Genomic DNA, 26,131 nt, shown 5'->3' on the forward strand with positions numbered 1-26,131 from the left:
CATATGACAATATTCAAGAGTAGGTATAGAAAATCACATGTTTATTCTAGTGAAGAGCATATTTACTAGCTAACAAGCAAAAAAATTTACATGTCAAAGAGAGATGAGCAAACTGCATGAAAGAGGGACAAGGGCATTAAACATCATAACCAGGGTTCACTTTCTGCTGAACATCTCCATAACTCTGTAATTCTTCTATATCCTCCAAACTTCCCAAAAATAGAGGAAGTCTTTGGTGTAGCTTGACAGGTTGAATAGATAAAATTCTATTTTTACCATCTGAACCTCTACCTCCAGCCTTTTCCGCTAAGAAACTCAGAGGATTTGCTTCATAAACAAGTCGAAGGTGGTTTCTTGGATTCATTGCTACGCCACCATATAACAGAGTCCGATGAAAATCAGCCACTAGAGAACATATATACCTGGCTGAGTACTTCTTAGGATGTTGTCCTTTCCCTTGTCTTATCGTATCAATATACTGCCTTAATCCTTCAGGCCAGTCAAAATACCGAGCATCATTAACTGAATAAATTTGCCCTGCCAGAAAATGTCAACAATGTAACTATCAGTTTAGAAGGTGTAATATGCAAAAACGTATTTGGAGGAACAAACTTATGATATAGCAATACCTCGAGGAGGAATGTTGATGTTAGGATGTGTCAAGAGGAAATCTCCGGTTGTATGATCCAATGTGAATGCATGTGTTCCAGAACCAAAGCTAGCACAGAGTATTGTGGCTGACGAATAGAGAACATAAGCTGCTGCAACAAGCTTTGATCCACTCTGAAGGCAGTTTAGTAAAGCCTTTTCCTCCACCGGCAAATGATCAATTTCCACAAGACGTCTGTAAATCCCAAATATCGTCCCAGTGGGTATTGAGGCATCTATATTTCGGGAACCATCTAAAGGATCCATGACAACCACAAACGGGCCATCATCAGTTATCCACACAGGACACTCATCTTCTTCTGAGGCCATTACAGCAACTTTTCCCGAATTTCTAAGAGACGACAATATAATCTCATTCTGAACAAACATACATAAAAAGGTCTTAGAACATGAGACTATTCTTGGATCCATTAAGACTAGAGAAGACACAATGATCTTCTTCCTAATTCATTAATGGAAGATCCCACAAACAGAAAAAGGAGGAAAAAAAACAGAACAACGTACTGTTAAAAGAATGACAAAAGTCTCACACCGATGGTTAATGACATGAGTGAACTCCTTCTAAGGCTTGGACAATCCTACTCTCTTTGAACTAGCTTTTGAGATGTGAGTTACACGAAAGACCTAATTTAACAAGGTATCAGAGCAAGGACCTAATTTAACAGCAACCTATAAATAACATCAATCAATCAATAATTCATCAATCCCAATTCCACTTTATTGGGTCTCTCTATACAGTGCAGTAGAAGTTAAAAGGTTTGCATACATGGGATTCAATTGGCTATGTTATTATTGTTATATTATTGCTTATAATAACAGGAATCTTATAGATTATGAAATCAAATAATTATAGAAAAGCAACATCAACAATTTATGGTGACAATCAAATAACCAAAAATTCCCAAAAGACAGACCGAAACAATATCAAGAGGCTTGGGCTTATCTCTATCAGAAGAAGTCCCCGTATTTCCAATGGCAACATTGTTGTTGAGGCTGGAATTGAAAGGGCAAGCAACAAGAGCAGCAATTTTCTTGGAGGCATATTCTAAGTGACCAAACAATAACACCAAGTCATCACCCACATCAACCCCTCCTTTACCCATATACTCCATCAGTGTTGAAAACCCACTATTAGCAGAATCTACTGAAGCATTTTTACAGCCAATTGCAATTGGTGAATCAACCCTGGAGTTAATTAACCCTCCAGAAAATGGAGAAGAAGCCATATTTTCAGTACAAAAAGGTACAAAATTGTAGTTTTGAGGAAAAATTGCAGGGTTTGGTGAGGAGAGTTTGGTTCTTGGTGGAAAATTTAGGGAAGAAATGGTCGATGATAGCATCTTTATGCTCTACCGCAGGCAACTTTGGTACAGAAGAAGCATCCTATTTTTTAAAAAAAATTCCTCATTTATCCGCAATTCTTTTCTTTCTTTTTTTTTTCTTTGTCGATTACGTAATATTGTTAAGAATTAAAATTATATTATGAGGTATATATTTATAATTTATTTAAAAAATAATTTTAATAAAATATATTCCCTCCTTCTGAAAATATTATCATGTTACGTTTATCGAAAGTCAATTTGATTAATTTTTAAAGGTAATTAGATCACGTTAATTCGATATTTTAAACAAATAATTAGATATTCTATAACTATATGAAAAGTAGTATAAATTACAATTTTTTGCATATTAATATGATGAAAAAATGCATCTTAAAATATTAGTCAAAATTTTTATAGTTTAACTTTAAAAATAGAAATCATGACAAAAAATACTTGACGGAGAGAAAAATCCAGAAACACTAATATAAGAAATTATATTGTACAAATATAGTAATATTACGCAATAACACATGATAATCATGTCTCAATTTTATAACATAAAAAGACGTTCAATGCAAACTTTAAAATATAGAAGTTATTAAAATTTAAAGTGATGTAATTGTTCTTTAAAGTTCAATTAAGTGGATATTCTTGCATAAAAAATTACTAAATTACACAATTTATGTTTTATGTATTATCATTTAATTCATACTTAAAAATTACTAAATTACACTATATATGTTTACATATTATCATTTATTACATATTCTTTGATAAAAATTAAAAAATTCTATTTTTTCTCAATTTCTCTATCCCAGATATTTACTTCTGAAAGAAACAAGACCCACCTTTTTATCCTCAAAATTTCGTCTCTAATCTCTCCCACTATCAAATTAATTATCGAATTCAAAGAAATTTGATTTTCAAATGATTCAACAATTCAAATTGATGTCTAATAATTCTCAAATTTGATACTTTAAAAAGTAATTTTAGGTTACTATTTTATGATTCAATAAATGAATAATGCTATGTTTTGAAATCGGGCAACACTTTTTTATTGCTAATTTATGATATCTTATCACAACGTATCTTGTCGCACCTTCATACACTACAAAGATATATTCAGAAGATGCAACTGCTTGCAATGTTTAAAAATTATAGATACATTAAACGAACTTTCAATTCGTATATTTAACTATATAATGAGAAGTAAAGCTAGAAAACATAATACTTGTAATACAAATATATACTTCATTTTCGCACATTTGGACGCATTTATAATCAATATTTCTTCAACTCTTCTCCCTAATGTTTTCTTTGTATAAGATGCTATTTCTCGATTTTTGCAATTCCAAGTACTAAATAGAATTCTAGCTTCTTTCAAAAAGTCATCACTTTTGTATCACTCGTATCTAACATCACTTTCCCATATACTTGAATGCCTTAAACAAGATTGAAATATTACAAATCTTCACCAAAAAACGTGTTGAAATTTTTTCTGAATCAGCCTGAGAAATTTTCGTAAAACAACAATAGAGAATTTAAAATTTGAAATTCAAAATTTTAGTACAATAGTGTTTTATGAATGAATGATTTGAAAATGAAAGAAACGTATGCGTGAATTGTGATAGTTAATTTGTATTTCTGTTTTTAATTCCCTTTTTAATTGCATTAAACTGATAAAATCTTTTTTTTAACTCACTAACTTGATAATTATAACTTCTACATTAAAGTATCCGCAACACAAAAAAAAATTGTAATTTATGAAAGAATAGGAATAAAATGTAATTTGTTTACATACTATGTGCTTTCTATAATTTTTACTATAATGAAACATTTCAATCTAGTTCATAGATATATAAACACCTAAATGGTAGCAATATGCAGAAAATAAGCTTTTCATAAGGAAAAAGAATAGATTTACATTAGACATTTTTGTTTGAGCTATGCAAAATAAAACAAACAAAAAGGGTAGATTGTTGTAGAGAAAAGAGAAATTAGCCAAAACTTGAAACTTTGGTGTCTTACTTATATAACTAAAGTGAAAACTAAAACCTATGCATAAGTGTTATTGTAACTGTTGAAACACAAAGGACAATCAAATAAATAAAGATATTATTGTTGCCCTTTTCTAATTCTACAAAATAATATGTAAAATAATAGTATATAAACGTAAAATATTATAAAATTTATTATATAACATTAAAAATAAAATTCGTAAATAAAATCTAATCAAACTTATAAAATATGCTAATTAATTAATAAGAACTATGTTAGTACACTCGTAAAAAAACATTTATTGAAAAAATAGAATAATAAAGAATCATGAATATAGGTTTGAACCTTATGATAAAAGATCAAAAATTTAAAAAAAAATCATTAATGCCTTACGTACTGACCTACATTATTATACAATAATATTTAATTTAGGATAGTCTGAAATTTATTTTCAAATTCACGTATTAAGAAACAAAGAGTTTTAACTTTGAGAAAAAGTCATCCTCAACGTGCATAGGCAAATTCAAAGTTGATTTGCCCAATTTAATTATTTGTTCTTCTGGTAATAGTATAATTAAAAAACCAACTTTGAAAATAATCATAAGATATTAATTACTCCTACATTTTATTATGTAATGGAGAGAAGCGAAATTGAGCAAAATATCTTATTTTAAGTTTATTTTAAAACTAGAAACTTAACTTATGGAACCAATTAGGTCCATGTGTATTCTCTTTGAAAGTCTTTATGTTCGAGAATTTAATAGGAGAAAATGACTTATAATAACAAAAAAATGATGTAATAAAATTATTATTTTACAATAAGTATGACAAGGCAAAACTCATCAAACATAAATAAATATGAACCATAATATATTAGCTTTTATAATTTATGACTCCTTTATTGCTTAACCAAAAAAAATAGCTCCTCAAGTTAGTGGATGATATTGTAATAAATTTGTCTTGGAAGTTAGAACTCATCTCGTCATTTGTCAATGAATGTCATTGTAAATTGTAGTCTTGTTAGAGGATGATATTGTAATATTTCCTCAGTCCCCATTTACTTATTTATAATTAAAATTTTTTGAAAATTTTCAAGTTTTAATTCATTATTTTTGAAATTATAATTAATAAGGATAAATTATAATTTATTATGCTAATTATTGCTATCTTAATATGTGTAAGGGACAATTAAATAGGGACAGAGATAATAATAAATTAATAAAAAAATGAGATGTTTTTTTTTAAACAATTGAGTCATATATAGTCAATAGCATGTATAGAATAGAAGTCCACTCATCAGTCCAAAAATTTTATTTTTTATTTTTATTTTTACTATTACATAGGGCTAGACTTGCAGTCGTTTTTTCTCTATCAACTCAAGGAAAGTCCTAAGCTACTACACTAATGCACGAAAACTCTGTTGCCGCCTCCGTCCCCAATTCCTCCACCGCCGCCGGTGCCGTTGGTGTTCCCGCCGTGGTCAACAACTCACACCTTCCACCACAACCATTAGCGAGACGTGTTGTGTTCCGACTTCTGTGCCATGCTTCACGCGTCGGTGGAGTTATCGGAAAATCAGGGTCCATTATTAGACAACTACAACAAGACACCTCCGCTAAGATTCACATTGATGTGTCCGCACCAAACGACCACAATCGACTCATTGTAGTAGTAGCCCCTGCTTCAGTAAACAAGAGGATAAGGCTACTGGGCCCCATTGGGGATAACCAGCGTAATGAAGAAATTGATGAAATAGAGGTTTCGGCTGCACAAGAAGCACTTGTTAGGGTTTTTGAGAGAGTTATAGAAGTAACAGCGGAAAATAATGGACTAGTTTTGGGTGTGGAGAATGTTGTGTCCTGTAGGTTATTAGTAAAGGGGAATCAAGTGGGGGCTTTGATGGGCAAAGGTGGAAAAGTAATAGATACAATAAGAAGAGAAAATGGATGTAGGATTAAGGTATTAACTTCAGGGAAGATGCCAAGTTGTGCTTCGCCCAATGATGAAATTGTCGAGGTGATTAATTTTCTTGCAAATTCCTTTCAAGGCTACATGTTTTCAGGTTTCATATGTAGTATATCAAACTTGAAGTTGCCTATTCTCATTCCCAATTTTCAATTTTTTAAAATTTTACTTTGTAGCTGATTTCATCTGCATGATTTAAGCATATTGATCACATGATTGTAAGCATATTGGTCACATGATTTTCTTGTGATGTCATTAGGGCTCATTTGGTTTTGTCGTATTGGAAACTCAACGCGTGTATAACTTCCCTGGTTAACATTACTACCATAAATGAAACCTGCAACTATGCTATTGTCTGGTTTCATGCCGAAATCCATTTTGGAATAACCGTACTCATATTAGCAATATTAGATCAAATAAATAGCCAAAATGCCCTTGAAAATACTTAGTTAACCATAGATCGTCATTAGGGCTCATTTGGTTTTGTCGTATTGGAAACTCAACGCGTGCATAGCTTCCCCGGTAAATATTACTACCATAAATGAAACCTGCAACTATGCTATTGTCTGGTATCATACCAAAATCCATTTTGGAATAATCGTACTCATGTTAGCAATATTAGATCAAATAAATAGCCAAAATGTCCTTGAAAATACTTAGTTAACCATATGTCGTTATCTCTCTTGTTTGTAGTATGATTTTTAGTTGTCTCATTTTTTAGTATATGTCCAATTTAACTTTCCTCAAAGTGCTTTATTTGATACCATTACAGAACCAATACTAGTTTTATTAAAATTGTAATATAGGCTAAGCATATTATTGCTATCAAATCTTCATCCTTTAAAACCAAATACGACAAGCTTTTGCTTTGAATATGAAGACCAAATATCCAGCAATCAAGGTGCGCACAAGATTGTTCCGTTACCACCTATGTAATTCACCTTTTGCCTATCCATATCTTGTGCTGCAATCCATGGAAACTTTTCTGCGAACCAAACGTTTTGTATTGCCATGTAACAGACACTGGCATTGCCTCTTTTAGTTTCAGTTTTCTTTCACCATTCTATTTTGAAGAATCAAGTTGTCAATTTGAAACATTGCAAATTATCAGCAAGATATTTTAGTTTGTAGTAGATCTGCAGAAGCGTTCACAGTGAAGTCTAAAAGCTTCTGAAACCTTTTGAGCTACTTTCAGAATTATCCTATTTTTACATGTTATAATTTCACCTCTCTGCCTCCCAAGGTAGGGGTAGGTCGGCGTACACTCTACCCTCCCCAGACCTCAATTGTGTTATTGCATTGGGTATGTTGTTGTACATGTTATAATTTTTCTGCTGTCATGACCCCTGTTACATGACCTTCAGTGAACCTGTAAATGCAAAGTATTCTTTTTGAAAGCATTGATGCAACAACTTAAATTCTTAGCTCTGTAATTTTGCAAAAGTCTACCAGGAAAATCTAAGCTACAATTGAATATGAATATGTCAGAAGATTTCTGATATGTTAATTGTTGGTTAATGGCAGATAGAAGGGGATATTCTGGCTGTCAAGAAAGCGCTTGTTGCTGTCAGTCGCCGTCTTCAAGATTGTTTCTCTGTTGAAAGGACTCGAACGGTTGAAAATGCACCAATTGAGTTAGATTCAGAGAAGACTTTGCCCCCTGAGCCAGTTGATCTACCTGCACAAAGAAGTTCAATGTCACAGCCAATAACCACAAGCTCTTTCTCAGGTGCCTCTGGATGTCATTCTGTGCCACTAGATGCTGACAAGTTTTCCAGCAGTGATTCAAAAATGCCATTACAAGAGGTTGCTTTCAGGATTCTCTGCACAAATGATAAGGTAGGGGCTATAATTGGCAAGGCTGGAACAATTGTTAGGGCTCTTCAGAATGACAGCGGAGCAAGCATTGCTGTTGGGCCAAATGTTGCTGAGTGCAACGAGCGAATGATAACTATTACTGCATTAGAGGTTAGTTGGGTGTTCTTTTGCCTTGGGTATCTTTTTATCTGTAATATGTGGGTCAAGTGATATAATTTTCTTAATATATAGAATCTAGAATTACGGAAATCTCCAGCACAAACTGCTGTTGTTCTTGTTTTTGATCGGATTCTGGATGCTGGCTCTGGGATGAATTTGGGAACAAGATCACTAATTACATTTAGACTTGTGGTGGCAAACAGCCAAGTTGGTTGTTTATTGGGGAAGGGAGGTGCAATAATTTCAGATATCAGGAAGGAGACAGGTACCAGCATACGGATATTTAGAGGTGACCAAGTTCCTAAGTGTGTCTCGGACAATGATGAAGTTGTACAGGTGAGTGTACAGCCTTTGGTCATTTTTAGCTTCTTCAAACTTTAGAAATACTTTTACTAATGTACCATTTATCTGAAATTAATTGTTAAGTTGTATATGTTTCGTTGTAGATCACTCCTCCAAAAGAAACATAGAACTTCATTTACAGCTTGTTTGTGATGGTTGTTACATATTTTTTCATAATGTATTGTATTGTTTAGATGAATACAATATTTACATAGATTGTATCTTCTTACATCATTACACAATGCCACACATCTGCAATCAAAGGGTGAACCTAATGAAAAGTTAAAATGGAGCTCTTTGTTCTTGAATCTCGTCCAGGTCAACTAACTGATTTAGCACATTAGCCTTTTGCATTTTTAGATTTCCCTTAGTAGTTTTGCTCCACTCTTTTATCTTCCCTTCTAGGTCCTTTAACTTGGCCATCAGAACATAATCAGGCCCTCCACTGTAGCTAAAGGGGAAAATGAGTTCCCTAATGAAAGTGGGGAAAACAAGTTCTACTTGTGATATTCCACATTGGTTGTGTCCTCCCCATTCCCACCTCCCATAGTATTTCTCTAAATTATATACAAATGCTTTTAGGATAATATTTTTTGCTCAACTACCGAACACAAGAAAATAAGTGGGAAACCTACTTATTTTCCGAGAAAACATTTTTCTTCAGCTTGTATACACCCAAAATCTCATAAATTTTCTCAATGTTCTCCACAATTCTCCACTTAGTAAATAGCTAGCAATACAAAACCTATCTTGACTAGAAACTTGAAAATCTATCTCTATATAACTGACTACAAATCCTGTTTAAACATAGAACATTTTTCTTCAGCTTGTATACACCCAAAATCTCATAAATTTTCTCAATGTTCTCCACAATTCTCCACTTAGTAAATAGCTAGCAATACAAAACCTATCTTGACTAGAAACTTGAAAATCTATCTCTATATAACTGACTATAAATCCTGTTTAAACATGAATTTTTTTAAAAAATAGCAAATATTTAATCCTAAAAATTTTGGTTTCTTACCTCAAACTTCAAATTTTTTAATTATTATTTTTTGAGAAATACTCCAAACTTTAAATTTATCTTCAAACATATTGGATTATTTATTAAAGACTAGATGCATGTTACCCAACTGTTAAGTGCGTCAGATGCACTCACTGCATGAAGAAACAAATAAATATAGGAGTAATAAGAATTGCCTCGTCAAAAACAGGCATGATTTGTTTTTTTAGATAGTTGAGAAACTTGTTGCTTGATAGACTTTACTATAAAATAAAGCTTAAGTAACAAACAAAACAAACGTGAATTACCAATTTTCATAAGTGACAATCAAAACATTGTATTATACAATACATGAATACAATACAATAGGTAACAATCATCCGAAAGAGAACCATACATATCCAGGATCGCCCTCCAAACGGTCAGTAAGGTAAAGCCAGAAGATAAGAATTGTACTCAATTTTTTCTCAGTCCCTCTAGTGTGCCGTGTGGTGCCTGCTGATTTGTCGAAAAGATTACCCAATCGACGTACCTGCAGGACTTCCCCTATGCGGTTCAAGCCATTCAAGGTGACCCTACCCAACATTTATTCGCAAATCCTGTTGTGAAATTGAGACTGCTCAACCTTCGGAAGCTAATTCGTGTTTGCACGCATTCTCTATCATACCATTGACCTTTTAAGTTTGAGAGTAAATTGTCCAGTTTTGGATAAATTGAGTATATTATTCTTTTTTGGATAAATTGAACAAATTGTTCTTTTCTGGAATAATTGAGCAAATTGTCCGTCATATCATGATTTTCGTTTTAGTTCATCTAGGTTTGACTTACTGGTGCATTAAGTTTAAGGATATGCACCGAGTTCATTAATTTTTGGTGATATATACTTGATGTCAAAATATTAGAGTAATGCACTTTTTAAGTTATAAAATATGCAAGTTTCTTGTGACCGAATCCTGAAATTTCTCTGGAAAAAAAACCTTAGGCTTGTTAATACAGACAACTATTTTGGCTCTTCTCCTTAATATAGTAGTACTAGAACCCGCGTTGCACAGTCAATATAAAAAAAACAAAAACAATGTTTATTGTCTTGCTTGTCTTTGTAAAGTGTAAATATAGTTCATTTAACAAAATTGCAGCTGTCGTTTGCTTTTTTACGCAATAATATTATAAATTTAACTACTTTATGAAACTTGAAGAGTTTGTAATTTAAAATAGAAGAGGAACTCTTTTGATATGTCCTTTTTGTGGAGAATGATCTTTTCATAAGATCATGTGGAGTTTATCAAACACTTCCTTTCACTCACATGTGGTTTCTTGAACTTGGTCAAATCAATCTATATATAAAATCAGACATTTTGGTGTATCTGTTGCACTGAGATTGTATTGTATAGATTGCAGGCGAGTTCGTAAATGTACAAGATGTTTTGCGAAATGTCACTGGTCGGTTGCGTGATAACCTCTTGGCAGCAAAGGTGTCAAATGGTGGTGTCAGCAGAAACAGCTCTCCTTTGACATCTGAAAGTAGTCCCTCTGGCCAAATGAGGGAACCTCCTTTTGGATTTCATCGGTCTAGTGGTGTCTCGCATGGTAACAATCAACATCCTGAGTTAACGCGGTCTATTAATAACCTTGTACTTTCCAACAAGACAGATCACCCCCCATCACCGGGGCTGTGGTCATCACAGGTGATAAACCGCTGAGTGTTTAATTTTCCCTTTAATTTAATGTGCATTCACCGACTTACCTTTGAACATTTCCTCTGGGCTTGGCTATTAGACACGACCTGGAGTAAACCAAAGAGGTGCTTTTGATGTCAGCAAAGGATCTAATTCAGTTAAAGGTGGCATGGAACTTGGAAGGTTGGTGTCTTCCACTCTTCACAAGCGGCTAATGCTTTTTCACCTGTGACAGGATGTACTTACGAGGGTGGACTCCCTATAATATGATTTGTACGAAAAAATTCCCTGTCTAGATTTACCAAATGGTCATTATAGACTTGGAGAAAAGATATGTAAGATTATCTAGAAGCCTGAGTAGAAATTTCTTGGTTGTATTCATCAGCTTGTTGCATTTTTCTATTGCTTGCAGTGGAAGCAGATCTGCCATTGTGACCAATACTACTGTGAAGATCATGGTTCCTGAAAACATCATCGGCTGTGTGTATGGGGAGGACGGGAGCAACTTGACTCGTTTAAGACAGGTATGTTGTCCCTTTCCCTTTATTAATTAGTTTTGTGGAAGGTACATGGGATTTTTAAACTCATATTTCTTCGTACTTCCATTCATTTTTGTGCTGGTGATTGATCTTTCTGAGGAACTGAATCAGATTTCAGGAGCTAGGGTCATGGTACATGAGCCCCGTCCTGGAACAACTGACAGGATTATCGTGATCTCTGGGACCCCAGATGAAACCCAGGCAGCTCAGTCTCTTCTTCAGGCATTCATACTGACTGAATAACCGTGAACTTAACAAAGAGGATCCCAATTTTGTATACTGAACTAGTACAGTTAGAACTATGTCAACAGCCAAGTACACTTTTTATTTTGTATACTATGTTGTGATGAGTCTGATGTTTGTTTATTTTTAGATAGGGTATTAAACATTAGTTTTTTGGTCTTTAATATGTTAGGAAATAAGAAATTAACTTGGTATTTATCCAATTTGACTATGCCGTCAACATGAGCAGAAGTTTTTTCTTACATTTGAAAGGGGATTGATTAGTTGACATCTTTATTTGCTTGCATCTGATAATCTTATAACAACTAGAGAAACTTTTAACTACTTTTATTTTGCATAGTAATGTAGGCCTGAGATGAGTTTAGAGTGGAGAAACATGGTCATTATTGATTAATATAGTTTGTGTTTCCAATATTAAATTTTGATTTCATTTATTGAATAAATTAATACAGTTCGTCGTATGACATATGAAAAATGACAACAAGGATGACATTACAATTCCTTGATTTGGTTCAATTAAGAAGCCTGATCTATGCCCTAGGAAATAAACTATGGTAATACGGCTTGAGTGTTATCACGCGTTTAAGCTAGCTTTTGCTTTGATTTAATTATTTATTTTTTGATAAATATATATTTTTTCATATATAAATGATACATATATTGCAAATTTAATTTGACTTATCTTTTATTTTCAAGTCAAAATAAATGAAAGTAACGATACTATCTTTAAAAAAAATTAAATGATGTTCATCATTTGGAACAATGGTTTGTTTACATGGACGAAACTCTTGTTGTCGACCCCATTTTTGGGGCTTAAGGATTCGGGTTTGTTTGGATATGGCTAAAGCTTATGGAGCTAGATTTGTTGGATCATAGTAGCTGTGTGGGGGTAATAACGTCTTTTAGTATTTTTATTTTTTAGAAAATATAAATCAACGACGTCAAAAATGGCAGAAGCAAATCGCAGAGCTAACATGTACGGACGGGAGACGATGAACGCTGCACTTCACCAAGATAGACACCAGCAAACTCAGATCGACGACGACGATGATGACGACGTCGTCGCTGCTGTCGGTGGCGGTGGCAGTGGTGGGGGAGGAATAGAGTCTATGGACAACCCTACTCCTCACATTCGCTACGACCAACATCATCACTCTCATTCTCACGCGCTTCACAACGGCGGCGCCGGCGGTTCTATGGAGATGAATGGTGTGGAAGGTGTTTCTCATAACGCCTTGTATGGTCCTCCTTCCGAAATTGTTCCTACTGCTGGTAGTGGAGCTTCCGATCAGCTTACGCTGTCGTTTCAAGGCGAAGTGTACGTTTTTGATGCCGTTTCACCTGAAAAGGTATTTCTTTTACTTTGACCTCTCTTTTTGTGCTTACTAAAAATGTTTGCCCTCTAATTTGTGCATCTTGCTCGTTCTTGTGTAGTGTGTTCTTTTATAAGTTTAGCTGAAAAGGTGTTTCTTTTAATTAGCGAGATTGGTCTGCATTTAATTTTTTTGTGTTGCTTGGATTCTTGCTTTTTTTGTGTCTGTCTACAAGAGATTGAGTGACTTAGGGGGAAGGATTTTCAATTTTAGAGATGGGGATAATTCTGTATTTGGCCAAAAGTTCTTGCCTCACTCTCACTCGACTTTTGGAGTTGTTGAGGTATTTCAAGACTCCGAAACTGGTCGTTTCTGAGATTAGATTGTATTTGATTGGCGAATTGGTTAGTGTGTACGGTGAATTGTTTGATATTGATCAAATTATGAAGCAAAGAGGCCATGCTGATCTTTTTTATCTTCCACGAGTAAGAGTGATTCTCACTGGCACGATTTTAGTATCACTGTAATTAAAATCTATGCACCGATGCTGAGTGAGGGGTTATCGCTCATAGGTGAAGTCATGCACTTCATAGAAGTGTTAAAAATGATGCACAGAGTGATCCAAATAAGAAGTCGTTGATGCTCTGAATCTCAACTTAGAAGAGTAAGATTTATGGATACTGAAATTAGTTCGTTTTATTGCAATCTGATCGTTACAGTGCTAAATTCACATACTTAAGAATTTTTTTTGACGTTGAGAATTGTGTGTTTCACTTCAAATGTGTGTGCTGTTTACTTCTCACTTTTCGCTTCAAGCTCCATGGTCCTTATTGCTTTTTTTTGCTCTTTTAGAAAAACTGTTTAGTATATGTATCAGGTAGTGGAATTTGATTCACAATTAGTGGATTTAAAACTTCATTTTGATATTTACAATAATCTTAATAGGGGTAAATTCTGTTTTTATGTTTATTGAGTTTTAGGTTCAGGCGGTGCTGTTACTGTTGGGGGGATACGAAGTCCCTCCTGGTATCCCTGCTGTAAATGTGGTTCCCCAAAGTCAGAGGGTATTCATCTTTATCTTCCCCTTACATTTTTTTACCAGACTGGTGGTTTATAATCAGTTATGGCACTTCCGCGGCAATATTCACAGGCTTCAGGTGACTTTCCTGGAAGATTAAATCAACCGGAAAGAGCTGCTTCTTTAAATCGTTTTAGGGAAAAGAGGAAAGAACGGTGTTTTGATAAAAAGATCCGCTATACTGTGCGGAAGGAAGTTGCGATGAGGTAATAAAACTGTAGTTTTTAATGCATGATGTTGTTTTGTCTGCTTGTTTGAACCATATTCGGAACTAGGTGGAGATAATGTGCAAATTGATGTCTGTTGCGATAGATGTCCCATCTGTAATTGTCCATTCGCTGTGCTAATGATTGATAGGACTAATTCACCCTTCTAAATTAAGTTGACAATAAGAGTAGGAAAGACATTTGCAAATTGTTATACACGAGGGGCGTCTAGCTCTGCGGCAGATGCTTTATATCAGCTTTATGCATTGCTTGAACTATTTGACTGGAATGGTGTAGGAGGTGTTTTGAAGGCAAAAGGAGCATTTATCTTAAAGCAACATTATTTTCAACTGGCTGACCTGCTGGACTTGGCGAATGCTACGAGTCAACTCCAACTTTTTGTAATTTTCTACAGAATTACCTGAAAAAGTAAAAAAGAGTGGAGTATGTCATGACTGAAATATGGCAGGATCACCTGAGGTGCATCTTACTTTATCTTTAAAAAGCAGAGTGCCCCCGAGCTGCACACACTTATTTCATATCTAAGACATTGTTTGAATGTGAATATGTAATTTCTAAATGACCTGACTGCTAAAAAACAGTTGCCGTGAGACAAAATTCTCACTTCCTCTTTACCTTAGGTTTGTGTATAAGAAAAGGTCAACTACAGCATTTTAAGGAATGAGGTAGAACTAACTAAAGAATGCTATAGCGAGGACATTGTAGTGCACTAGGTTGACATTGGAAATATAATAGGATAATTAGTGGTGAAAACATTATCCTATAAGAGGGAAGGGAGGTGTAATAGTATTTAAAGGATGAGACATGACCTCCTACTGAGCGCCTTATATTCTATCAATGCAAATGTCCCATAGTTTTGTGGACTTCGGAGCATTGGTACAACTGGCGCTAAAGTAGTGCACTTCATTATATGAAAACTTGAAATTATTGTCCCCCAATCCTTGCTCTAGTGATAAGAACACAGTCTGTGATGTGGGGGTTAGGCGCACTCCACAAATTTAACCCTACCACAAACAAAAGTGTGGTATTTAAATGGAGAATGGTAAATGCGCAGGCCTCTTTCCACCGAGTTTCAAGCTGTTCGCCTTGGTCTTGGGGATTTCTCAATTATCAAATAGCCCATTGGCATAATATATTAAAACTGAAAAAGCACATAAATACTACTACTAAAAATGGTCTGAGTTACAAAACTGTGGATAAATGACAATAATTAAAGCAAGTACGAGAAGATGTAAGAGCACTCCCATTTCCAATTTAGTGTAGCTGAATTATTATTTTATTCATTTATTAGAAGCCTTTTTTAAAAAAAAAGAAGGGGAAAATGGCCCATTAACTTTTGATGGACAATTTGGTTATTCAACTTTAGAGTTGAGGTCTTTCCACATTTAGTATAAAATATAATAATGATTTTTGCATAATATCGAAGACCACATTATGCAATAGAGCACCAAGACTTGTTTTAGTTCCATTACTTTATTGACTACTGACTATGCCATACCCTCGGGTGCAAGAACGGATATTTTACTAGCTCCTCTCATGTGGCCATGCATCAATCTTCAACTGCGGAATATTTTAATTATAGGCAACTGCTTCCAACCCATGCAAGTGAAACGACTTTTGCTAAAGGATGTCTATAGTGACATCTGACCATGCAATTTGTGCAGGTATCCTTAGATGTTATGCTAGTTCTTTCTCTAGTCAATATGATTTAATTTTATTTTCTCTTACTTCATTCTTCTAGAGGGAGGGGTTATGGGTCCCTGTTAGGTTTTTGAAGTTATTAATTTCAGTCCTTGTCTATATTTTCATCAGTCTTGTAGTTGAAGTTCATGGTTTAGACTAGGTCCTTTTATTTGTTCTTTTCAGTTGTCTCATCTGATCTATGTTATATTTTCAGGATGCAGCGCAAGAAAGGTCAGTTTACATCTGCCAAGTCAATACCTGACGAAGTAGGTTCTTCTGCAGATTGGAATGAAGGCTCTGGTCAAGAAGAGCAGGAAACATCGTGAGTTCCATTTTCTGTAGTAGTTGATTTTCCTTTTTTCAAGTTATAATATGTTTACCACCCCCAAAAATTCCCCTTGACTAGAACAATTAAAAAATTCCCCTTAGGAGCCAACAGTGGCATTTCACACTTTTGTCCCTTAGTCACTCGAACGCCCTGACTTCACGGTTGGAGGTGTAGGACACTAGGCTATACCTCCCTTCTCTGTAGTTGTTCTGTCTTCCGTCATTGAATTTGATGTAAATCTGTGGTCATTTTACAGCAGATTCAATTTTACATGGTCTCGAGGTTCAGAGGTTACCGATCACTTTAAATACAATTGACATCTTTCTGAGAAGTTTCTCTTTCCATTTCTCAACAGATGTAGACATTGCAATATTAGTTCGAAATCCACTCCTATGATGCGTCGGGGACCAGCTGGCCCAAGGTCTCTTTGTAATGCATGTGGACTCAAGTGGGCCAATAAGGTTAGTATTGAGTTGAAAATTTTACTCATTTCCATGGTTTTTATTTGAATAGGCATAAATGCCTCGTGATGATTTGCTCCATGATCAATATTACTTATTATTAGTTCCCACCCATTCACATTTTCATTGTTTGAGAACGAGATGTATAAGTAGAGAATTCTAGGGAAAGATATGGTTCGGACGTTCGGTGCAAATAGCATGCATTGATGACTAGGATATCATGTGTGCTCCAATAGTTGAAGAAAAAATATTCTGCTCAAGTATATATACTTTTATCTCCTTCAAATGATTTTTCGCTCTCATTATTGTCCACATTCGCTGATCCATTTTTTAAGCTTCCCCTCAAAACTTCCACTCTATAATACAGAAAAAACTACTCCCTTTGTCCAACAATAGTTGTCCACTATACTAATTTGGGATGTCCAACAATACTTGTCCACTTTATGAAATCAGTGGATTATTTTACACTTCTTTTCTAATTTACCTACTTATAATCATTTCTCTGTGACATTTTTCAACACATTGTATTTATTATATTCAATAGTGAACAAGAATTGTTGGACAGAGGGAGTAAAAAATAGGATGGTTTTGCCTATACCCTGCAACGCCTGCTGAAGTCCGAATATATTCCTCAATTAACAATAAACGCAAATCATACAGTTGTAACAACAAATGTTTGACATGCTTTCCCGTCTTCTTGTACATGAGCGTTTAGTGATATGGATTATTTCCCTTCCTCTCAAATCGATGCTGTTAGAACTGCTCCATATATAGCTTTCCATACAAAGAAATACAGATTTCGACATTTCGTGGTTCAAAAGTGGGAGAAGTCCATATTCTCTCTTATAAGTAGCCTGCTATTAATCTTTATCCAGAAAATATGAGGAGCCTGCTGTTAATCTTTATCCAGAAAACAAAAGGAGCCTGCTATTGATCTTCTTTTTTCAAATCAGTATACAATGTTCTTGAGAGTTATTCTTCTTTCTTTTCTTTTTTTGGTAAAAAGATCTTTGGTTCATTCACCATGGCTTGTAACTGTTGCAATACCTCAAGAACATTATGCACCTTTTATTGCATTTTTCTTTCCAAGTAACTTTGTTTTTTTAAAAAGAAAAAACTTTCTATCTTGTTGTGTGTACAGCTTTCTTTGGCAATTCTACTTGTGTGACTTCCGTCGCAGTATTTGCTTCTCCTGTTCATCATGTGCAGGATAAAGACAAAACACGTTGCTCTTTTGTTTTGGATGATTAACTTCATAATTAACAAGATACATACTTGGCCAGTACCACACTATTAACAGATTCTAACTTTCAATGAAATGCACTCTACATTTTGATACTTATACAAACTTTAATGTTAGCTTTTTAAATAGATTGAAATAAGTATGCGAACTCCTTGGTCATTTCAAAAAATGATCTCAAATGTGACCTTTACTTTGTTCTCTCACAAATCAAGCTTCCGGAGGTTATCATCTTAGAACTGGGTGTTATTAGTTTACAGGTTTTCTGGAGTTGTTATCTCTACCATATTCATTTGTGTTTGAACTCCTACTTGCAACAGTTAAATAATGGAAGTCTATCGGAGCAATGAAATTTTTATCCCAACTTTGTTTTTTTCCCTATTTGAAGTATTTGCACCTAAGATCTACTACCTTTTGGACTTTTTCTTCAATATAATCCTCTGTTAGCTCGCCGGACAGGCCTTTGGTATTGATTAACCTGATATGGGCCCAGTATGTATTTTTCACATTGATGTCTGATAAAGTTCACGACACACTATTCTTTTTGCTTTTGACATCAAATTCTCCTTCACCTTCATTGTTAAGTTCAAAGAAATTTCCGGTCTCGTCATCATTCAACAATCATTTCATTCACTTGCAATTTGTTAAATGGTTTTGGTGAGTGGGAATGCTGCTTTACTCTCCTTTGATCTGTCTCTGCAGGGAATTTTAAGAGATCTTTCTAAAGTTCCAGCTCCTGGAACTCAGGACCAAACTGCGAAACCTGGTGAACAGGTACAAAATCTCCACTTTCTTTTTACCATCATTGGGATAGTTTGTAGAACTTGACAAAAAATAAAAAGGTTGATTTTTTAGTTTATTTACTAAAGCTGATTGTCTGTTATACAATTCTCTCCGGTAGAGCCATGGTGAACCTAATGGCTCGGATGACATGGCTGCTATCATCACTCCGGATGACAACAACCCAGTGGGGTGACCGCTTGAACTGTGAGGGAGAATCCTTCTCTGCAATTATTGTGGTGGCAGTTGATGTTGAAGTGAGATGAATAATTGAAATTCATCTGTTGTACTATCCGCCAAAATTAGATTGTAAATAGTAAAATATTGTACTCTTAGGCATCCGACATTGTTTCTCGGAGTTTTAGTGTTTTATTCTGGTGTTCAAATGTATAATTGAAATCTGAAACTTGTCCCACGAATCGATACATGCAGGCTTAAAAGTATCTTTAAATAGTTTTTGTTTGCTATATGACTACAAAGGTGGAAGAGCATACTGTCTTTGCATTCTTATCTCTATTTTATAAAAATATACGTAAATTTTACTTTTATCTTGCGGCATATCCTCCCCTTTTGTTTCTTTGAGCTAGTTGATTGCCTACCAAAATTATTCATTAGTGAAGAGCACTTGGGAGCTAGTGATATTAATATTAGTTGGACATAACTAACAACTGTCTCAAGTGTTTCGACTATCATAACACTTTGTTTGGATGGTTGTTCCGTATTATTTTATAATGTATCATATTATTATATTAAGTTGTATTGTTTTAATATATAAAATGTTGGATAAATCATTCTCCATCACATCCATAAATTGAATGATAAACCTACAGAAAAAATAGGTTATCAGATAGAGAGCTTTTATGAAAAGTTAGGATAAAACATAAAATATAATAAAGATAAAATGAGAAGAAAATAGTAAGACAACGATGTGTGATCGATACGTTATATAAAATGGGTCTTTATTGTTATCTAACGATGAATTTAAATGGTAATACAATAAAATTTAAATAACAATCTATGCAACGTGTAATAACTATCCAAACAGAGGGGTAAAGGTAGGTTTAAGTAATATCTGCAAGTAAGTTTATGTTTTATAATTTTAAAATTATAGTAACAGATTATATAATTCGATAAGTAGTATTAATCTACTTACATTAACACTGATTATATCATTAAGTCAAATTATGCGTTCATGAAAAGAAATTACTATAGTCTATAAACTTATTATACCGAATCAAATTTAACATCATAATTTTTTTAATTATACAATTTTTTTTCTCATAAAAATAATATTTAAAAAAAAAAAAAAGCTGTTGTGTATACTTCAGTCTTCCTAGTTTTCCCCGCCCGTCTTTTTACTAGTAAGATTTTTATTTTTTTATATATACCTGGGAAAATATGATAATCGTGAGGGGTGGGGACAAAAAGTGCATAAAAGCGTGACTCGATACGCTAAATAAATGGACGTTTCACGTGACACCGTCATATAAATCAACGGTTCTGCTTCTTTTCTCTCCATTTACCCTTTTGAGTCTTTTCCTATGAATTAAATTCCCCCTCCTTAATTTTTATATATATAAAAAATGCATCTAAATTTCCAGTTGAACATTCTTTCTCTTTCTCTGCAATTCTTCATCAACTTTCTGGGATTTTATTAGTATCAGAAAATTTATGTTAGGGTTAGGGTTTTTTTAATTCTCCTCACCATTTTCATGTACTTACAAAACACATTCAGATGTATATGTAGCTTGTTGTTTTTCTTCTGTTTTTACAGTGAATTTTTTTTTGGGAGAAATGGAAGCGGCGGATAATTCGAGGAAAATGGTAGGTGGGCAGTATGGAGTAGTAGCGTTTCAGCAGGAGTATGTGAATGTTCCAATTCGAGTAGATAGATATGGAGGTGGAGGATTTGAGGCTCATGATATCAGCGTTGGCGGTGGCTATGAGGAGGCGATGAGTAGCGGTGAAGAGTTGCAGGTTTGCTCTATGCCGCTTGTTGCTGGCCCTGTAGATAGCGGCAGAGTTATGGCTGTGTCCTCGCGGACTAGTGAGCTTACTATTTCTTTCGAAGGCCAAGTCTATGTATTCCCAGCTGTTACTCCTGAAAAGGTTCGAATTTATTTGAGGCTGTGTAATTGAAGAGTATCCAAGTCAATTTGCCCAATGTGGTTACAATTGAATTCAGGGATTGATGTATGGTTTTTGTTAATGTAAAACTCACAGGTGCAAGCTGTGATGCTATTATTAGGAGGGTGTGATGTTCCCAGTTATGTACCTAACTCAAATTCTGTTGCACTGCCAAGTACAAAGGTGCGTTGAGTTTAATTGGAGCTTGTTTTCAATTTAGGTGTGGTTAAACCAGAGCTTACTGGGACTGGGGGCGGTGGATGTTCACTGATTTTTGGGTTATGCTTGTAGAGTGTTGAGAATGATGTCCCCACCAGGCAAAACATTTCTCCGAGAATGGCATCTCTGATAAGGTTCCGGGAGAAGAGAAAAGATAGATGCTTTGAGAAAACAATTCGTTATGCTTGTCGAAAAGAAGTTGCACAGAGGTGAGGCGAAGGTTGCAGTCCTTGGTTTTTTCTTCATTGTGTTTGGTGATTAATGTATTAAAAGGATCACTGGAGAAGAATGTTTCTACTCGTGGCCTTAATTGGTTTTAGTTAATGTGATACTTCTTAAAAAAACATCATTTAGAGACTACTTAAGTTGCCCAAATATTTGAAGTAGACTGGTATCAATAAATTTTATATACTTGTTTGAAGTGGATCGGTCAAAAAGTACTGGCTGTAAAATGGTACAATCAAGTAAATATAATTTTTCACAAAAAATGTTTTTGGTTATTATAAAGGTTTTAGAACTTGTCTAGATTCATTGGGAACTATTGTCGTTCAAATTAGAGATTTAGTAATGAGATTGATTACTCTAGTATTCTTGACTGTTTAGTTGCACTGTTTATAGGATGCATCGTAAAAATGGACAATTTGCCTCTTTAAAAGAAGGTGGAAAGTCGTCTGCTGACAATATTGATTCAGGGGACAGTGCTGCTCAATCTGAACCTACGTAAGTATGAACCTTGTACCTTACTTCTGACAGTTCATACCAGCAACATCTTTGTTAAGAATCAGTTGCTCTGTGATTTGTCTGCTTTATGCTATGCTTTGTGTTTTGGTAGTTGAGGGCCTTGAGACTTTGACTTCCTTCCACATTTAATTTGTGTAACAATGGCTGTTATTGCATGAAATGGACGGTTTCATTCAACAATAACTAAAGTATGAGGGTAGTTCAAGTGGAAAGCACCTCCACCTCTAACCTTATGCCTATGGGTTCAAGTCGGCATGTTAACAAATCAAAACAGAAAACAATGGCAAACCTATGACACGATGACGTATTTTGCTTCATATTCAGCTTACTTTTCCTACTGTCTCTTCACATAGGGCTTGTTTACAATTCTGTGTTCAAATTTGGCTTACTATTCTGCAGTCTCTCTTTTTTTGATAAGTAATCGAAGATCTTATAAATGCTTTATCTAAGCCAGTGCGAGAAAACATAACTACATAGTCCCCAATTGTATTTAAATTGCATCAAAATCCTGTACAATAATCAGGCTGCACCAAAAGATTAGCAAAATAAGACATCTTTGTTCAATGCTATGTAAAAACTTCTATTATTTCCGTTACTCTTTATGTTATTGGATTAAGATTTTCTTTTTCTCTTTCCCCTTATAATCTGCATTTACTTCCCTTTGAACTTACAGACTGCGAAGATGTCACCACTGTGGTACTAATGAAAGTGAGACCCCTGCAATGCGGCGGGGCCCATCAGGCCCTAGAACCCTCTGCAATGCTTGTGGGCTTATGTGGGCAAACAAGGTATTGCGCAGTTGGTCTGCCTGTTTTTTCTGTTCCCCCACCCCCCAAAAACATAAACCCGAAAAAAAGGACCTTCTCGAACGCGCATTTCTTATGTTTTGCTGACATTCGGTTGATGATCAAGACAATAATCATTAATCAATGCATTTCGTATGTCGATTTAGTCTTGGCTTAAGTTCTCAGGGACAATAATCAATGTCAATTACCAGATTACTGGATTAAGAGTTGACCTGATAATTTAGATCTTGATTTCTCTTTATGTGCACTGCCATTTAGTCTTATGGCAAACACTATAAAGGCTTATTAAGTTTATTGCTGTGAAAATAATGGATTGCAAACCAGGCATGTCATTTACATGGATTCTGTTGATCTTCGATTCTTGGATATGATTCAAATGTTGAAGTGTATGATCTTTCTAGATAATCTGAATAAATGCATTCTTAAACTTGATGGTTCTTATTTGATTATTTTTAATCGTATTATTCATCTGTTTGCTCATTACTTGTTTTGCTATTCACCCTTTGTTTTGGTTCATTTCTAGGGTATGTTCAGAGATATTACAAAGGGAGGGAGTCATGTACCCTTTGACAAAAACGAGCCAGTAAGTAAATTGAGAACAAGTGACACATACCTCTAACTGTCTTACAGAACCTGTTTAATGTACATTGTCAATGATAGACTATTTGAGGATCAATAATTATGGAACATGCTCTGATGAAGCATCAATAAGAAAGTGCCCTCTCCCTCTCCCCCTCTTCAACAAAAGGGTAGGAAAAAGAAATTAAACAACAAGCATGTAGTGGAGCTCTCTTGAGATGCAGATTCCTACATGAAATCTTTCTCTAAATTACTAAATCATTTCTTTTCCCTTCAGGCAAAGTCTTTATCAAATTAGTTCCTGTTGCATGTGATCCAAAAATTTCTACTGTGACTATATTTACATAACAAATCCTAAATGTTTGTACCTTTACCTCTTATCTATCAAGAGTTTGTTAGGTTTATTGTTCAACTTTGTAGTACTGATATTTCCTTTGTCATGTAGGGAACTCCTGATATCAAGCTGTCTACCTTTGCACCTGAGAATTCTTATCTAAAGCAACATCAAGAGGTAAATCTTTTTTAATATGCGGTATCGAGGCGAAATTATTATATAGGTATGAAGTGGAGATAGTATTTTGCATGCAGTTCTCTTGGAACCATATATACCTAAATTGCCCTGGCATAATTGAATGAGTATCCTCCCTTTTTTCCTTTGAGGTCCAGCTTTAGAGTCTTGATGAGTTGGAAACACATTTAAAATGGAAATTGGGCATTTGAAAATTTTCTTGCATGTCCCTCTTCAGTTTTATTTTTTGGGGGTTTAACTTGCCTCATTGGGTTTGAGCAGGGAAGTTCGGGAGAGACAAAGCTTACAGAGGAAAATCCTTCAGTTACAACTGCTGAGCTGGTAGTCATATTTGAAGTCTTTTTGGTTTATATTGACGGCTCTCTGAAATTATTTGTTCTATCATGTTAATCCCTGACTTGACGGCTTAAGTGATGTTGTCATCACATGGATCCCTTCTTGCTTCCCTTAAAATGACTGAGTTGTCTGAACGAGGATTCCCTTCTAGGAAGTTAATGCAGGTATACAAGGAACTTATAATTTTAAAAAGTATCCAACTTTGGGGTAGTTAAGGAGTTAGTTGAGAGTGATATCTACAAAAAAAAAAAGGAGTAAGTTTACAGTGATTAATTCTCTCTTTTTGTAGCTCAGTCCCATTATGAGCGAACCCTTTTGGATTGTTGGACATTTAGTATGGGATGGAGGGAGGAAAAGAAACTAGCAGTAGGCCTTTAATATAGTGGAAGTCTCTATTTGGAAGATCAGAGTTTATTTTTTTATTCCTTTCGGGTACATTTGTGAAGCAACATTCATCAATGTATAGAGTGTGTGGCTTGTGATTTTGGATGCTTTGATCCTTGCGTAACTTTATAATGTATCACTCTTTAGACGATCTCCTAATGCCTTTTATATGATGACTTTGATTTGTTGAAAAAAAAGAATTTGACATTTGCTCCCACGTGTATAGATTTCTAACAGTGCTGATAGGATGATGATATTTTCTAATGTAGGATATGCAAGAAGCTGCAGAAAACTTCGCTGATAGTTCACCTTTCCGTATTCGAAGTTCTTCAGTTAACATTGATGACGAGGTAACTTCCGAAAAATGTGTTCCTCAGTTTTAACATTCTTGTTTCCTTTCCCCGATTTCTGTTGTTTAGATGTTGATTTTCAAGAGGGCTGTTCGACTGTTATTTGTTGTCCATGAACAAGATCGATGACACAAACCCATTTGTCCTTGTTTTTCAAAAGTTTTTAAAGTTTTTGGAGATTATTTTGATAAAGTATTTGTTTCTTAAATTGGCCCATTGTTTCAACTTCAAACTTGAAAAATGGTTTTAAGGAGTTTTTTCAAGTTCACGCTCACAACTTCAACTTTGTTTTCATGTTCAAACACAAGTTGAACTTCCATATACCATTTTAACTTTACTTCAAGTACAATTTTTTATTTTTTTTTGAAATATCAACAAATTCATGTCCATACACCTGCTAAATATTTCAAAAGCTTCACTTACCAAGCATCTTGATTCAGCAGGATAATCTCGATGAACTCGCAAATGCTTCTGGAACTGAATTTGAGATTCCTGCAGACTTCGATGAACAGGTCTGTCCTATTTTCATGCAAGATGTTTTTGTTTGCTTGTGATTGTGTTGAAGACTTCTAAGATTGGTATATTTATCACTCAATTGAATTTGAAATCTTCCTTAATGAATCTGAACATCATCTGTTTGTATTACAGATTGGCATTGATTCACATATGAGTGTTCACTGGCCTGTAACATGACATACACCATTCCAAGTTGATGCAGAGCTTGAAGATTCCAGTCATTACTAGGTGTTATATTAAAACTTGTAAAGCATCTGTCTATATTATAGCTAAGAGCTCGTTTATGTATGTTAGGGGTCGGGACATAGGAGGTACCGGATATCTGTAAATACTTTGGTTAATTTATGTCATAGAATTTCTGGAATTTTTGTATCTTCTTCCATCCTGTTCTCTTAAATACTTTAAGCAACGGCGTATTTGTCCAAAGAAAAACTACAGGTTTAGAAGAGAATAGAAGAGGAGCATGAAAGAGGGGTAGCATAGTTTGGATTATTTCATCCAATTTTACAAGCAGTTCCATTGATTATTATTGATTCCTGCTAGAAAATATTTTTTGAGATACATGCACAACCTTTAACAAACAAACAGGAAAAAGTGTTACTCCCTCAATTTAATTTGTTTCTCTTAGCTTTGCTCATCATTGCTTTTCATTTTTTTTTAAAGACTCAAACCCTTTAACTTTTATGATGAAAGTTGAACA

At 34.6% G+C, this 26,131-nt stretch overlaps 4 protein-coding genes across 7 annotated transcripts; 3 read left to right on the forward strand and 1 right to left on the reverse strand.

The window, feature by feature from the left end:
* Nucleotides 1-2: 2 nt before the first annotated feature.
* LOC101253137 (uncharacterized) lies at nucleotides 3-2,136 on the reverse strand. Its single transcript, XM_004230526.5, has 3 exons — nucleotides 1,584-2,136; nucleotides 630-1,026; nucleotides 3-537 (listed from the first exon to the last, which is right to left on the reverse strand). The coding sequence occupies exons 1-3, from the start codon at nucleotides 2,007-2,009 to the stop codon at nucleotides 137-139; spliced, it is 1,224 nt and encodes a 407-aa protein (XP_004230574.1). The 5' UTR covers nucleotides 2,010-2,136; the 3' UTR covers nucleotides 3-136.
* Nucleotides 2,137-5,276: 3,140 nt separating this feature from the next.
* LOC101245802 (KH domain-containing protein HEN4) lies at nucleotides 5,277-11,978 on the forward strand. Its single transcript, XM_004230500.5, has 7 exons — nucleotides 5,277-6,005; nucleotides 7,479-7,922; nucleotides 8,004-8,267; nucleotides 10,668-10,961; nucleotides 11,053-11,135; nucleotides 11,365-11,476; nucleotides 11,603-11,978. Exons 1-7 carry the CDS (start codon nucleotides 5,394-5,396, stop codon nucleotides 11,732-11,734), a joined length of 1,941 nt encoding a protein of 646 aa, XP_004230548.1. The 5' UTR covers nucleotides 5,277-5,393; the 3' UTR covers nucleotides 11,735-11,978.
* Nucleotides 11,979-12,490: 512 nt separating this feature from the next.
* LOC101251931 (GATA transcription factor 24) lies at nucleotides 12,491-19,392 on the forward strand. The gene is made up of 7 exons (XM_004230522.5): nucleotides 12,491-13,083; nucleotides 14,028-14,111; nucleotides 14,198-14,331; nucleotides 16,250-16,357; nucleotides 16,719-16,824; nucleotides 18,767-18,838; nucleotides 18,966-19,392. The coding sequence occupies exons 1-7, from the start codon at nucleotides 12,682-12,684 to the stop codon at nucleotides 19,038-19,040; spliced, it is 981 nt and encodes a 326-aa protein (XP_004230570.1). The 5' UTR covers nucleotides 12,491-12,681; the 3' UTR covers nucleotides 19,041-19,392.
* A 1,024-nt stretch (nucleotides 19,393-20,416) lies between these two features.
* Nucleotides 20,417-25,795, forward strand: LOC101247269 (GATA transcription factor 19-like). Of its 4 annotated transcripts, none has more exons than XM_010316836.4 (11): nucleotides 20,417-20,953; nucleotides 21,068-21,154; nucleotides 21,263-21,399; nucleotides 21,809-21,910; nucleotides 22,605-22,719; nucleotides 23,261-23,320; nucleotides 23,762-23,827; nucleotides 24,107-24,166; nucleotides 24,835-24,915; nucleotides 25,359-25,427; nucleotides 25,564-25,795. In XM_010316836.4, the coding sequence occupies exons 1-11, from the start codon at nucleotides 20,639-20,641 to the stop codon at nucleotides 25,606-25,608; spliced, it is 1,137 nt and encodes a 378-aa protein (XP_010315138.1). In that variant the 5' UTR covers nucleotides 20,417-20,638; the 3' UTR covers nucleotides 25,609-25,795. The 4 variants fall into 4 exon arrangements, with proteins under 4 accessions (XP_010315138.1, XP_004231366.1, XP_025883892.1 ...); XM_004231318.5 differs by having other exon boundaries at nucleotides 20,445-20,953; nucleotides 25,356-25,427; XM_026028107.2 differs by lacking the exon at nucleotides 24,107-24,166 and having other exon boundaries at nucleotides 20,445-20,953; nucleotides 25,356-25,427.
* Nucleotides 25,796-26,131: the final 336 nt, after the last annotated feature.

The sequence above is a fragment of the Solanum lycopersicum genome, chromosome 1 (genome assembly GCF_036512215.1).
Source record: "Solanum lycopersicum chromosome 1, SLM_r2.1".
NCBI classification, from domain to species: domain Eukaryota; kingdom Viridiplantae; phylum Streptophyta; class Magnoliopsida; order Solanales; family Solanaceae; genus Solanum; species Solanum lycopersicum.